At 46.1% G+C, this 13,956-nt stretch overlaps 1 protein-coding gene across 2 annotated transcripts in view; it reads left to right on the forward strand.

The window, feature by feature from the left end:
• Nucleotides 1-13,956, forward strand: part of ADAM12 (ADAM metallopeptidase domain 12) — a 384,755-nt gene that overhangs the window by 328,223 nt on the left and 42,576 nt on the right. For both annotated transcript variants that reach the window (XM_055245748.2, XM_055245760.2), the window contains exons 13-14: nucleotides 1,899-1,988; nucleotides 3,686-3,881. In XM_055245748.2, the coding sequence (XP_055101723.1) occupies nucleotides 1,899-1,988; nucleotides 3,686-3,881 (286 nt within the window). The remainder of the gene's footprint in view (nucleotides 1-1,898; nucleotides 1,989-3,685; nucleotides 3,882-13,956) is intronic.

Below are 13,956 nucleotides of genomic sequence, written 5' to 3' on the forward strand. Positions count from 1 at the left end.
TGAGAAATATGGTACTGCAGAAGAAATAGATCCTGGGTGGTTTAAAGGCAGGTTGATTGCTGAAGCCTTCCCTGACAGGGCACTGGATTTATATCAACATAAGGAAATCCTGACAACTCACTCATTCTTCCAGCTAACAGGATTGGGAAAGCAGCCTTATCTCCTTGTTTAAAGTCAATAGGATGCCAGTAGCTTGCGAATATCTTTTAAAGTTAGTTATCTTTCTCACATTATCATCCCCTTTGAAGTCAGAGCCATTTGGCATGGCTGCATTTCCATTTGAGCTGCTGCTTATATTACTGGGTGATTTGAGAGAGGGGGGAAGATATTTCTTAAAGAATTTTAGGACCCAGATTTAGGATGGCTGATTTAACATGGAATTTCAAGAAAACTTGTAATTTGGTAAACGTGTCATCCGTAGAGCCATTTAGACCATAAGGACCAGGATAGCATTGGTGTGCATTTGATGACACTGATTTAAAAATGCAATTAATAGACTACTCTTTTGAAAAAAAGTTCCTAAACTCTTTTAGAATTGTAAGTCCACAGGTTAGAAACCCTTACTGTCATCAAACTTACAGCTATGACTTCTGGTTGACAGTTTTATCTTATTGTATATATTACACATTCTGGATGTTTATAAAGTCGTCAATCAAATTTAAAATTTAATAACTTTGGAAGTCTGTATAATAGAAGCAAATGGAACATCAAATGAGAGCATAATTAGAGTTTTACATGGGATATAGTTTCAGTATCTAGGTTTGCCATAAATCTGGATTATTGACAAAATTTTATTAATTGCATTTATAAAACTCATGATAAATCCATTCAAGAAAGATGGTTTTCCGGAGTAAAGTATTATATTATTAAACCAGTATGTGATTAGCTTCACCCCAGCCAATAGTATATAAATTTTTCAGAGCATATCATATATTGGGTAAAATAAAAGAACATTGATAAGTTACTCAGTATTAAAGATCTATGAACTGTTCCATCTTATGATAATTACATTTCTTCTAAACTGTGTAAACTCCAGTTACTCGAATGTTCTGAAGTACAGGGACTTCACTTGATAAATGCGTGTAGGCCTTTTGTTGAGAACTAAGCAAAAAATGTCAATCCCTTGTTTTTGTTAGGAAAAAATGGAAACAGTGGGTACGTGTGGAGCACAGCACTATAAAGGAGTTAGTTTCTTTTCTCACTTTTGTTTCAGAGAGGACAATACATCTAATGCTCGATCTATCCATTTAAATCCCTTGCAAATCAATGGGCACAGCCCATAGGCCTCCTTCCGGCCACTTGGTTGTTATAATGTCCATTTCTGACTTTCCGAGTGATGGAATTGTCAGGCCAGACAACTTACCTGGGCTGCTCAAGGGTCTCATCCACGACCCTGGTGGGATTGCAGGGAATTGTGGTTGAAACCACTGGTTTGACTTCATTTCCTGCCAGTACTCTCTAGATCAAAAAAGGTTCATTTTTGAAGAGTACAGATTGTATGCATCTATGTATATTTTTGATTAGGTAATTTCAAAGTCCTCCAGGGATCTTGATGCAGACCATTGCAATGAGATCCGCCTGGACACCCCTCTACAGAGCCCCAGTGTACTGCTGACTAGAGTGAGGTCCCCAGCCGGCCAGCCTATGTCACAACTGCTTTACCTTTCATGAGGGCACTTGTGTGCTACTGGCTTTTTCCAGGGACTCATAGACCCAGTTGGTTCATAAACAGCAGAAGCTTTGCTTTCCTAACAGACGGAAACAAGCAGGTGTGCAGTTCAGGAGCTGGGCCCTCTTGGTCTTTCTTGCTTTTTTCAGCCATTTAAGGTGTAATGTTTGCATTCAGTGAGTGCATACTCCATAAGACCCTGTCAAACAAATCCCATTCCCCTCTCCAGGAATGTAAGAATCGCTGCTGCAATGCCACCACCTGTACCCTGAAGCCGGACGCTGTGTGTGCACATGGGCTGTGCTGTGCAGACTGCCAGGTGAGTCACCGGAGCTGCAACTTGACCCCCAGGTCACCAACAGGATCAGGTGGTTCAGATCTGATGCAGGGCAAGCAGTGTGGCTGGAAGGTTTCCCAGCAGTCACCACAGCACACACTATCCCTCCTTCTCACACCAGTTGGTGTTACCCCCCTCTTATTGTTTAGCTTCCAGTCTTGGGGTGAAATACACACTTTGATTGCCAGTCACTTGTGTTTATTTATTTAGGGGCTGACAACTGATCAGACCGATAAACCCTAGTTCAACTTTAAATGCTCCATTTGTGCCGTCAGAGGCACATGGGGTCCTACTATGCTGACAAGAAGAGCAAGGCGAGAACAAGTCCCCATCCACTGTCACTCAGGTTCACCTTCTTGATCCCGCAGACGTCTGCCTGCTGGCTTGTCCCAGAAGTTTTGTATAAACAACTCAATCTTAATGTCCTCCCAAAAGAAGGTGCCACCAACCCTGCCCGCCAAGAATGGCAGTTTTATACTCTCGCCATTGCTGCTGGCTAGGACTGCGTTTCTTTTGGCAGTTCCATTGTCTCATTATTCAGAGCTGATATCTGACAGAGTAGAAGCCTGAGCTTTTGATTCAACCGTTCCAAGGGTAGAGTTGTATTTCGTTTTAATTAAGCAATTGATCCTGACATTCTGCTTACAGGAAACTCCCTCTTAGCTGCCCCACGTGAGCACGGTGATTTAGAACATTTTAATGTTCAGCTTTAAAATAGCCTTCATCCTCTTCCTAATGCTGATTAACTTCTGCGGAATGTTATAAGCAGCTGGCTCTCCCTGGCCTCCGGTAACTGGTGGAGGAAGGTGCCTGGAAGGGAGTTGGGGGAAGGGGGAAGCAAGTCTGAGCCTGTGCCCAGGGGATGCCCAAGTAAGGGGAGTGAGAACCACAGGGCAATGCCTGATTGTGGTTCACTTTTAGGTTATGACTTTTTAACAATTGCTTTCAACTTCCAGGTCTTCTAGAAGTTAGCAGGGTTCTTCCCTTTTTGCGTTTGAGGAGTATGCAGAGAACTAAGCCCAGGACTCTCAGGGGTCCCTAGCTGTGTAGCCTCAGACAGGCTACTCTGAGCCTTAATTTCTTCAACCACAAAAAGCTGAGCCATTGGTCAGATGGCTTCTAACATCCTTTACCTCTCCCTTGTTCTTCTCCTGTTCTTCCCATAAAGCGGAAAAGAGAGAGTTCCAGTCCTGTGATTTGATGACAAAGTAAAATTGCTATTGTGATTGTGCCCTTAAAGTTATTTTTATTAACTTGCCCACACATGCTAACACCATAAATGCAAATGTCCCCTTGAAACGTGTGATGGTGTTGACACCCAGAGACCTTTTTCTTAAGAATCAACCAGCCCAGCAGCCAACGCTCCCCTCCTTCTTTTTCCACTGAGGTGTCAAGTGCCAGCAGCCAGCTTGTGTGTTCCTTGAAGAACCCTAATGTTGCATGACATTAAACAGAGGCTGCTCTTGGTTGTCCCACCCACTTTATAGTGGAACAGTGAACCCCAGAGCAAGAATCTGATGATTTAATGAGCTCTCTCTACATTAGAAGCGACTTCCTTTGAAATCCGCACCCCTTTACGTGGGACTTATGGCCTTGTCCACTCCAGCCCAGGAGTAATGTTGAGAGCTGCCTCTCCCTTTCCCCGGGTGCATGTGTCCTAAATGGCCTTCTCCTTCCAGCTGAAGCCTGCTGGAACAGCATGCAGGAACTCCAGCAACTCCTGTGACCTCCCGGAGTTCTGCACAGGGGCCAGCCCTCACTGCCCAGCCAATGTGTACCTGCACGACGGGCACTCATGTCAGGGTGTGGATGGCTACTGCTACAATGGCATCTGCCAGACTCACGAGCAGCAGTGTGTCGCACTCTGGGGATCAGGTACGTGGCCGCCACAAGCTCAGCATCACGAGAGGCACTGGCAGACCTGGGCGTGGGACTGGGGGCGTGTGCTCTGTTTTGGTGAGCCCCCACTCCTGGCGGGCGCTGTCCACACAGCATCCAGTGTGTTCAGTCGGGAGTGATTGACTCCCAGGGAGGGGCTGAGGCCACACTGGGCATGGGGTGCACAGAAATGGACGCTGCCTGGAGCCTGGCCTTAGGAAGCTCAGTGCAGTCCAACAGGAGATGCAGAAGCACCTACTGTGTGCCCCGGGGGATACAGGAGGTGCAGGAGCACCTACTGTGTGCCCCAGGAGATACAGGAGATGCAGGAGCACCTACTGTGTGCCCCGGGGGATGGCAGGGATGAATCCGCCATGACTCCTGCCCTCAGATAGCATAGCATGTAGTTGGACAGACAGAACTTTCCCACCACCACTGAGATTTTAGTAATGCCCCTTTGTACTCAAAAGAGGACCCCAACCAAGTGAGGGGTCCAGGGCTCCATGGGGAAGGCCCTGATCAGACTTGAAGCATGAGCGTGTCTGTAACCGGTTAAGGCCTGGGAGCAGCAGTGAGTGGCTCTCAAATGGGAAAGTGGGGTGGTCGAGTCAAACAAGAGGCCATCAGTTCACCATTTCACCAGTTCAGGCTGGGCAGTTGGCACAGTTTGTCTCTTCTGACCCTCCAACAAGCCCCTGAAGTGGGGACTGTGAAGTTTTACAGAAGATGATGCTCAAACTCTGAGACCAAATGTCATTTTCCCCAGGTCTCCGGGCTGGGATTTGAACCTGGGTCACTGTGACCCAATGCCCATGTGTTATTCCCACAATGCACAGTCACCCGAAGAGGGAGGTCTTGCTCTAAATCTCCACCAAAGCTCCAGAATGAAGCAGAAGCTCAGATGCAAAAGGGAAGAATCCATTCCCTGCGTGTCTCTCCTCCATGCCCCACCTTCTGGGGTCAGAAATCCAAGGCCTCACTGGGCAGCCCTGGACTCCAAGGCCCCAACACCTCAGAACCATTTGAGATTCAATGCCTGTGTGCAGCTCCCAGGAGTCCAACCATGAAATCCATAAATGCAGACCGTACCGTGTCCTGCAGCTCTTTCCCTTATTGTAATGTGAGTCCTTTGTCACTCCCTCCTCCTGCTAGCTGCAGAAATGACCTCAGCGCTGGCCAGAGACCCCAGCTCTGGCAAGGCTGCTGTGGTTGGCCAGGCTGAGGCTGAAAGCCAAGCAGAATCAGACAGGATCTCTAGCGGGAGGGAAACCTGAGAGGACCTTTGTCAGACTTTTGTTGTGAGGCTTTGGTTTTAGGAGTGATGAGGGAAGTAAAGTGGAACATAAATTGATGACTAAACCTCGAAGCGTGGCTTTTCAATGGAATATAAGAGCCACGACCAGGCATGGAAAACAAGATGGATGTCTCTTGGAGCTGGGTCCTGCTGGCAGGCCCATGTCCCCTGCCAGCCAGTGATGTCCTCTGTACTTGGAGCTTTCTGGGGGAGAAGAAAGGACAGCCTGGTAGCAAGGAGGGACGAGCGCAGGCCTCCTTAGCTCGGCCTCTGAGGACTTGTTCTGATGCTCCTCAGCACTCAGGGATGTGTGTGGGCAGGTGGGATGGGGAGGCCTGCAGTTCCTGGGCCCTTAGTGCTTCATCCTTGGACCCTGAGCAGCCCTCAGTCCTGGCATCATCGCCTGCTGGGCCTTGGGGCCCCCTAGGCAAAGCAGGGGGCAGAAGCAGTGGGGGACACCCTGTTGCAATGACAAGGACTAAGCCAGCACTCGCTATACACATTGACGTTTGGGCTTGACATGGTTTAGTGACTTCAGGCACCTTTTAGCCAAGTGAGGTCACTTTGGGACTGTGGCTACTGCTGCAGGCCAGATCTTCATGGCTTCAGGCATCCCTAGTGCTGTCCCCGTCCCAGCCTTTCTCCAGCATCAGCAGTCTCCTTTTCTTGAGTTCCAAGGGCTGTGATGAAGCTCCATTCCAAAAAGCACTTTGTGGCCAGAGCACACACAGCACTTGGAGCTTTGGGAGTGAAACGTGTTCCTTAATGCCCTGCGTATTCGAACAGCTGGCCCCGTTTCCAGAGTGAGGTCAGATGGAACTCGACAGTGCTGTCTGAGCCACCCCCAGTGTGTGACTCAGCTGGCTGTGTGCCTCTGATTCATGGTGACCAAGGCTGGTATTTATTATCTCATCAAACTAGTCCTTCTGCAGCTGCCTGACCAGAGAGAGAACCAGACAGGCAGACAGACTGACAACCTGACCCACAGACTGAGCTTTTCAAAAGCAAGAGCAATAGGAAGTCATCTGCTTGGGCTCTCGTCATCCCCACGATGGAGGGAGAGGCTGGAGGTCTCAGTACCCGGGTAGCCACATCCTCTTCCTAAGGAGAGGACTTCCCTGAGAGCTCCTGGCTTAGCTCTGCTCTCTCCCACCCACTCTCTCCCTGGTAACCAGGAGGCCTTTGCTGGGGTGGTGGTGTGTGTGGCCACTGCACACAGCATGGAACATCCATGACATCAGGACTGTTGGTAACAAATGTAAAGTTTTGATGAAGAGGCTTTATCTTTCAGGAGATGACTCAGGGTTCCTGAAAGCCACAGCACAGAGACCAGGCTTGGGGAGCCACCTCGGGCTTGTGACTTCCTGGGTTTTGGTCTGTCCTGCCTGCCCCTCCTCAGTTCTTCAGATCATTATACAGACTTCCTCAGGAGAGCAGAGAGCAGGGAAGACCGCAACCCACTGTTGCCCTTGATGCCAGGGAGCTCTTGGAATGGGCCTTTGACCACCTCCTTCGGGAGTGCAGTGTGCTCCTTCCTCCCCTTGTCGGTGTTTCCATCTGGTTTCCAGTTTACAGGCGCTGTGTGAGTTTCCCATGGCGGCTGTAACAAATTAGCACAAACTTAATGGCTTACAAATGCTTCTTCTTACAGTTCTGGAGGTCAGAAATCCTGAAATCAAGATACTGGCAAGGCAGCATCGCTTTGGGAGGCTCTGGGGAGCATCTGTTTCCTTGCCTTTCCCAACTTTTTTCTTTTTTAATTATTATTATACTTTAAGTTTTAGGGTACATGTGTACAATGTGCAGGTTTGTTATATATGTATCCATGTGCCATGTTGGTGTGCTGCACCCATTAACTCGTCATTTAGCATTAGGTATATCTCCTAATGCTGTCCCTACCCCCTCCCCCTACCCCACAACAGTCCCCGGAGTGTGATGTTCCCCTTCCTGTGTCCATGTGTTCTCATTGTTCAATTCCCACCTATGAGTGAGAACATGCAGTGTTTGGTTTTTTGTCCTTGTGATAGTTTACTGAGAATGATGGTTTCCAGTTTCATCCATGTCCCTACGAAGGACATGAACTCATCATTTTTTATGGCTGCACAGTATTCCATGGTGTATATGTGCCACATTTTCTTAATCCAGTCTATCGTTGTTGGACATTTGGGTTGGTTCCAAGTCTTTGCTATTGTGAATAGTGCCGCAATAAACATACGTGTGCATGTGTCTTTATAGCAGCATGATTTATAGTCCTTTGGGTATATACCCAGTAATGGGATTGCTGGGTCAAATGGTATTTCTAGTTCTAGATCTCTGAGGAATTGCCACACTGACTTCCACAATGGTTAAACTAGTTTATAGTCCCACCAACAGTGTAAAAGTGTTCTTATTTCTCCACATCCTCTCCAGCACCTGTTGTTTCCTGACTTTTTAATGATCGCCATTCTAACTGGTGTGAGATGGTATCTCATTGTGGTTTTGATTTGCATTTCTCTGATGGCCAGTGATGATGAGCATTTTTTCATGTGTTTTTTGGCTGCATAAATGTCTTCTTTTGAGAAGTGTCTGTTCATGTCCTTCGCCCACTTTTTGATGGGGTTGTTTGTTTTTTTCTTGTAAATTTGTTTGAGTTCATTGTAGATTCTGGATATTAGCCCTTTGTCAGATGAGTAGATTGCAAAAATTTTCTCCCACTTTGTAGGTTGCCTGTTCACTCTGATGGTAGTTTCTTTTGCTGTGCAGAAGCTCTTTAGTTTAATTAGATCCCATTTGTCAATTTTTGCTTTTGTTGCCATTGCTTTTGATGTTTTAGACATGACGTCCTTGCCCATGCCTATGTCCTGAATGGTATTGCCTAGGTTTTCTTCTAGGGTTTTTATGGTTTTAGGTCTAACATGTAAGTCTTTAATCCATCTTGAATTAATTTTTGTATAAGGTGTAAGGAAGGGATCCAGTTTCAGCTTTCTACATATGGCTAGCCAGTTTTCCCAGCACCATTTATTAAATAGGGAATCCTTTTCCCATTGCTTGCTTTTGTCAGATTTGTCAAAGATCAGATAGTTGTAGATATGCGGCATTATTTCTGAGGGCTCTGTTCTGATCCATTCATCTATGTCTCTGTTGTGGTACCAATACCATGCTGTTTTGGTTACTGTAGCCTTGTAGTATAGTTTGAAGTCAGGTAGTGTGATGCCTCCAGCTTTGTTCTTTTGGCTTAAGATTGACTTGGCGATGCAGGCTCTTTTTTGGTTCCATATGAACTTTAAAGTAGTTTTTTCCAATTCTGTGAAGAAAGTCACAGAAGCTTGATGGGGATGGCATTGAATCTATAAATTACCTTGGGCAGTATGGCCATTTTCATGGTATTGATTCTTCCAACCCGTGAGCATGGAATGTTCTTCCCTTTGTTTGTATCCTCTTCTATTTCATTGAGCAGTGGTTTGTGCCACTTGCATTCCTTGGCTCATGGCTCCTTCCTCCGTCTTCAAGGCCAACAGCACAGCATGTGCAAGTCTCTGTCCCTCTCTGACTTCTGCTTCTGTAGTCACATCCCTTTCTCTGACACTGACTCTCCCGCCTTCCTCTTATAAGGACCCTTGTGATTCTCTCAGGCTCACCCAGATTGTCCAGCGTGATCTCCCCACCTCAAGATCCTAAAAGTAATCACATCTTCAAAGTCCCTTTTGCCATGTCAGATAACATGTGCTTAGATTTTAGATAAGGAGGTGGGCCTTTTGGGGGAGCCACAGGCATCGAACAGACCACTTACTAGCAAGGAACCTTCTGCAAATTGCTCAACCTTGTTATGCCTCATCTGTAAAATGAGGATAGTGATCTACCTACCCCAAGGGTCTGTTATCCTCCAACATAGCCTATAATCTATTCCATGTAATATATGTGGTTCTATGCTAGATGCAGAGCTTCTAGTAAATCTAAACTCTATAAATAAGATGCAGCTGCACTCCCAGGAAACTTAGACTAATGAGCAAGATATTCAAATCCTTGGGGTCTGTAAAACGGGCTGTGAGAGGGTCATGGGCCAGACATGTTGGGGTGGAGGAAAGCAGCCAACTAGGAGGCTTTGAAGACAAGGTTGCTGTGGAATAGTGGTTTGCCAGGGGTGGAAGAGGAGGGATATTTCCGGTATAGAGAATAGCACAGCTCAGGGCACACAGGGACAGTGGGGCCAACCAGGGCAAGTGCAGGTAGTTCTGTGTGTGTAGAGCTTGGGCTGTGCCTTGGAGAGCAGAGATCCTCAACTGCCACACCATTCTGTCATTTGTCAAGTATTTGTTGACGTCCTGCTGTATATAAGATGCTGACTCAAGAGCCCCGACTCTGCCAGAGTGACACACTTCCCACAGTTCCTGTGCACTCCTGCCTGGATCTGGAGGGGAGTGCAGATGTGAATCCATCACAATATCCTCCCGGGAGGCATGGATCCCGGACGAATGCAGTCCTGGGAGCGGAGGTGGCTTCCTCGGCCAGGCCCCTGGCCAGCCAGATATACCATTGAGAACCTTTCAGTGCTTTGTTATAGCGGTTGGTTTGAATTAGCTTTTCATGATTCAGAAAGGAAAACTTATTGTCAAGCTTGCATTTGCAATATTTCCCCACCCAGGAGCAAATGCTTCAGGACCTGGGTCACGTATGCACTGGGGTCATCGTAGGCCTCCTAGGAAACTCAGAAACTCAGAACTCTAGGAGTCCTTGAGTCCTTGCGCTACCGGCCCTTGACATTTGCACCCCAGTGACCTTGCCCGAGTTGCTGAGTTGTCCAGAATTCTCCAGTTACATTCAGGATGTCCGTTACTCACCCTCCAGATCTGGCGACCCAAACACTGACTGGATGAAGCCCTTCCTTCCAACTAATGATTCCCTTTTGAAATGGGCTTTTCTCAATCTGGCATTGTGTTTCAATAAAACAATCCTGCTTCCAAATCTTTCTACAAATAAAACAATCGAAAATTCAAAACACATGCCTGCAACTTCTAACTGGCAAAGCAATATACTTTGAGAATGCCTTTTGGGTTTTTTGTTCATTTATTTGTTGTTCTAATTGTTTTTGTTGTTGATAACGTACGTTCTCGTTGGCTAAGAGTATAATTTTTTTCTCACTGATTTTTGTCCTACAAATCTGGTATCTCAAGACTTCCTATGTTGATTTCAAACACACAAATGTTATTCACAGTTCAAACTGTGTGGTTGGCATTTAGCTGTCTTTGCCCAGTTTAGTCTTAATATCTACAAAGATTTTCTGTCAATATGACATGGCCTTTACGCCTTCTGAAATATAGCTGGATATTTTTATTTAGGTAGCAAATTTACTTTTACCGATGTTTCTTGTGAGAACCACCAGCATGGTTACTGAAAATATTCCTTGGCAATTAATCTTACAGATAACTACACATCTATAGTCACAAACAATTGGCATCAGAGAATTCCCGAAATGTGTTAGTTTTTTCTATTTTATCACTCACCAGAATCTAATGTTGTTTGATTTCTGCAGTGTGAGCTGACCAGACCATTTTTAATGGGCTGGTGAATACTCAGTGTTTATTTGCAAATCTGGTTTACATGAGCTTGGTTTATTGTGACCCACTTGGGGCAGTACATTTATGAATCACCTACATCTCCTGTGGCCACAGATAGGAAAAAAAGAGATTTTTGCCAGAAGTCGTATTGTTTAGAAGTCAGGAAAGTTTCCCTTTTGTCCCATCAAGTGAGAAAGAAATGATAAAATTTGTTCATTTGGACTTCATTTTCTGATGAATACAAAGGTCTGTCTGAAGAAGAGAGGTGGGAAGAACAATACAGTCTCCAGCTGTTTGTAAAAATGCCTTTGTCTGTAGATGTTAGTGGCAGGGGTTAGGGAAATCAGTGACAGAGGGAAGGAGGAGCTGATTTGACTGAACTGGAGAAGTACATTTGCATCATGGAGTCATTTTAAGTAAGATTAGATTGAGTAAATTGTGGGCTTAATTCAAGATGCCATCATTTCTCTTTCAAAAAAAACATAATGACTTTGGGAACTTCCAAACTACAATTACAAATATAAGTTATAGCACTCTGAAGATAAAACTGGTAATTAAAATCCATCACTTTCTACATCATTATAAAATATGGTGTCAAAATTCCCTCTGAAAGGCTAAATTTTATCTTTTGATAATGGCAAAATAGCTAAGTGTTCCATTACTAAGGACTCAAAGGCTCTAAATTGATGTAATATGGTTGTCATGAGAAAACCGTTGTCATTCTTTCTAAGAGATGTGAAATCTCTTGTCTTATGAAGACAGACATTTTTTAATGCAGCAACTTTGAACCAAATCTCTGCCTTTGTAACATCTTACAAGTGGATAGAAGTCACTTGCACTTGTTAAATTATTGACCACTCTGTCTCTAAGATAAATGCCAGATGGCAGCTAACGCACAAAAGCCACAGGAAGCACTCTGTTGGCCCCTCCTCCGCTATCCTGACCGGGATTAGCAGGTTCTGGACAGGCAGGGCGCGCAGAAAGTTGTCTGCGGGCTCCGAGCCTTTGAGCTTCTTTCCTTTAATGATGTTTTCTTTTAATGCTGGAGCCGCATCTGCTCCCAAGGTCAGCACTCAGCCCCCTTCAGTTTCCCTGCTTATAAGTTTTCTTCCTTAACTTTGAAGGAATAACAATTTACCTTTCCAGGAAGTAAAACGTCTGTCTTTTTATGACCTTACATAAGATCCCACAGTAATACTTCATTTGATGTAAATGAATAAGTGGAAATCCAGAGTCATAGAAAAGATAAACCAGCAGACAGTGTTCATTTACCCAGGCTGCTGTGTTTGCAGAACCACAGTTGACTTCCTCCGGGAAGGGCATTGGAGACAAGATGTGCTTTCCCCAAACGGCTTTTCACTCATTCGTTCTTGGAACACATCTGCTATGCACTGGCCTGAGGCACCATCCCTGCCCACAGGCAGGAGCCCTGGGGCCTCCCAGGAGGCAAAAGCAAGTGTGGTAAATACAAGAGGAAGACAACCTTGGGAGGAGGGAAAGGAGGGCCAATCCCAGCCTCCATGACAAAGCTGAGGGCAGAGGACAGCCCAGAAGGACACAGGAGCCCTGGACCCTGATCCAGCTGGCTCAGGCATCAAGTTCCAAGGAAGACACTGACTCTCCTGGCTTCGGTCGTGTGCCCAGCATTGACCCACTCATATAACCTGTGGGATGGACCTCTCTGATTCAATCTTATATGCATACTTCCGCCATTAGATAGGAAAGTTAGCTCCAATTAACCATATAAAATGGATTTCCTACAGGGAAAATGTTCTTGTTCCTAGAAGAAGGGATATGGGAGAGGTGTTCAACAAAACAATAACCCTGTGTCTCCTACCCCACAATCCGTTTTCATAAAGTGCTGTTGCTGCTCCAAGCTCCCGGAACAACCTCCTACCACACAGGTAGATTCTACCCTGGAGGGGTGTGGCCAGTGTGTGGTTCTGGAAGGAGTTGTGCTGAATCACTCTTGTGACCACTAGCTGGCAGCTCCCTGGCCCCAGGAAGTGGCCCAGAGCCCGCCATGGTACCATCCTACAAGCTAACATTGGAGTTCGGGACAGCAGGGGCATGTTGCAAACAGGACCAAGTTTCGGCCACTGCGTCCTTAGAAGTTTGGTTCATTTGAAACCCCTTAGCCTTTAAACATCCGTGTTCCTCATGGGAGATTTCTCATTACAGCCTGGAGACTCCAGGGTAAGGCACCCTAGCCAACTGGATAAGAGTAAGCATTGTAAACAGGGCTCTGCTCCATCTTCCTCCCACCTTCCTGCAACCCTCACCACCACTACCAAATTAAAGCAGCAGCAGTTTCAGAGGGCTGATAAAAGGACGCAAAAGATCGTATCTATTGGGGCTACCTGTGAGTTATCGTAGCCACTTTTCCTCATTCTCCAGAGAAGAGAATGAACAAAGTAGATGACAGGGGCTGGCGTATGCATTTGGGCCTTTGATTCCATGGAGAAATGCATCTGTCCTATCCCCATGTTTACATGGCTGATGAAATCATGGCCTGCCCCTCCCGCAAATGCTCCTTTTCTTTGCCATGTGGCAGTGAGCCGTATGGTTGCTGTGCTCAGGGACATCACGTCCTGGCCACATTTCAGCAGGAAAGCATGACATGGCATCTCTCACTCCCTCATGTTTTAGGTGAAAGCTCAAATGAATGAAACTCTTAGAAGGTGACCGTTATTGCCTTCCTGGAGGTAGACAGAAAGTTAACCTTTAGAACCTCGCATCGTTCAAGCCACTGGATGAATTAATAGCAGAGTGGAGTCAGTTTTACTGGCCAAACTTCACTGAGATTTATTTCTTGAGGAACTGCTCCCTCAGAGGTTTCCAAGTCATTCTACTCCGAATTTTTCATTTCTTTCCCTGAATCAGTATAGACGCAACAAAAAGCATACAAATACCCGCTGCCTGCCTCCACTGTCCCAGTTTTAAAGGGAAATCTCACTGCGCATGCTCAGGTGCAGGGGGTAGGCTGTGACCCAGGTCAGTTCAGCACCTGAGACATGAGCATGAGGCAGCCGGCGTCCTCATCTGTCAGGAGACTTTTTGGAAAAAGATTTGGTGAAGATGAAGTTGACTCCACGAGCAGCTGGATTACAGGAGAATATGTTGGTGGTTCCGAAGAGGAAAGGATGGCAGGGACAGGAGTCTGTAGCCAAGTAGGGGGTTTCCAAGAGGAAGGCAGCACAGGATCATGGCTGGATCATGGGTTTTGGCTTTAAACCCATGAGAC

The sequence above is a fragment of the Symphalangus syndactylus genome, chromosome 2 (assembly GCF_028878055.3).
Source record: "Symphalangus syndactylus isolate Jambi chromosome 2, NHGRI_mSymSyn1-v2.1_pri, whole genome shotgun sequence".
In the NCBI taxonomy this organism is placed as follows: Eukaryota; Metazoa; Chordata; class Mammalia; order Primates; family Hylobatidae; genus Symphalangus; species Symphalangus syndactylus.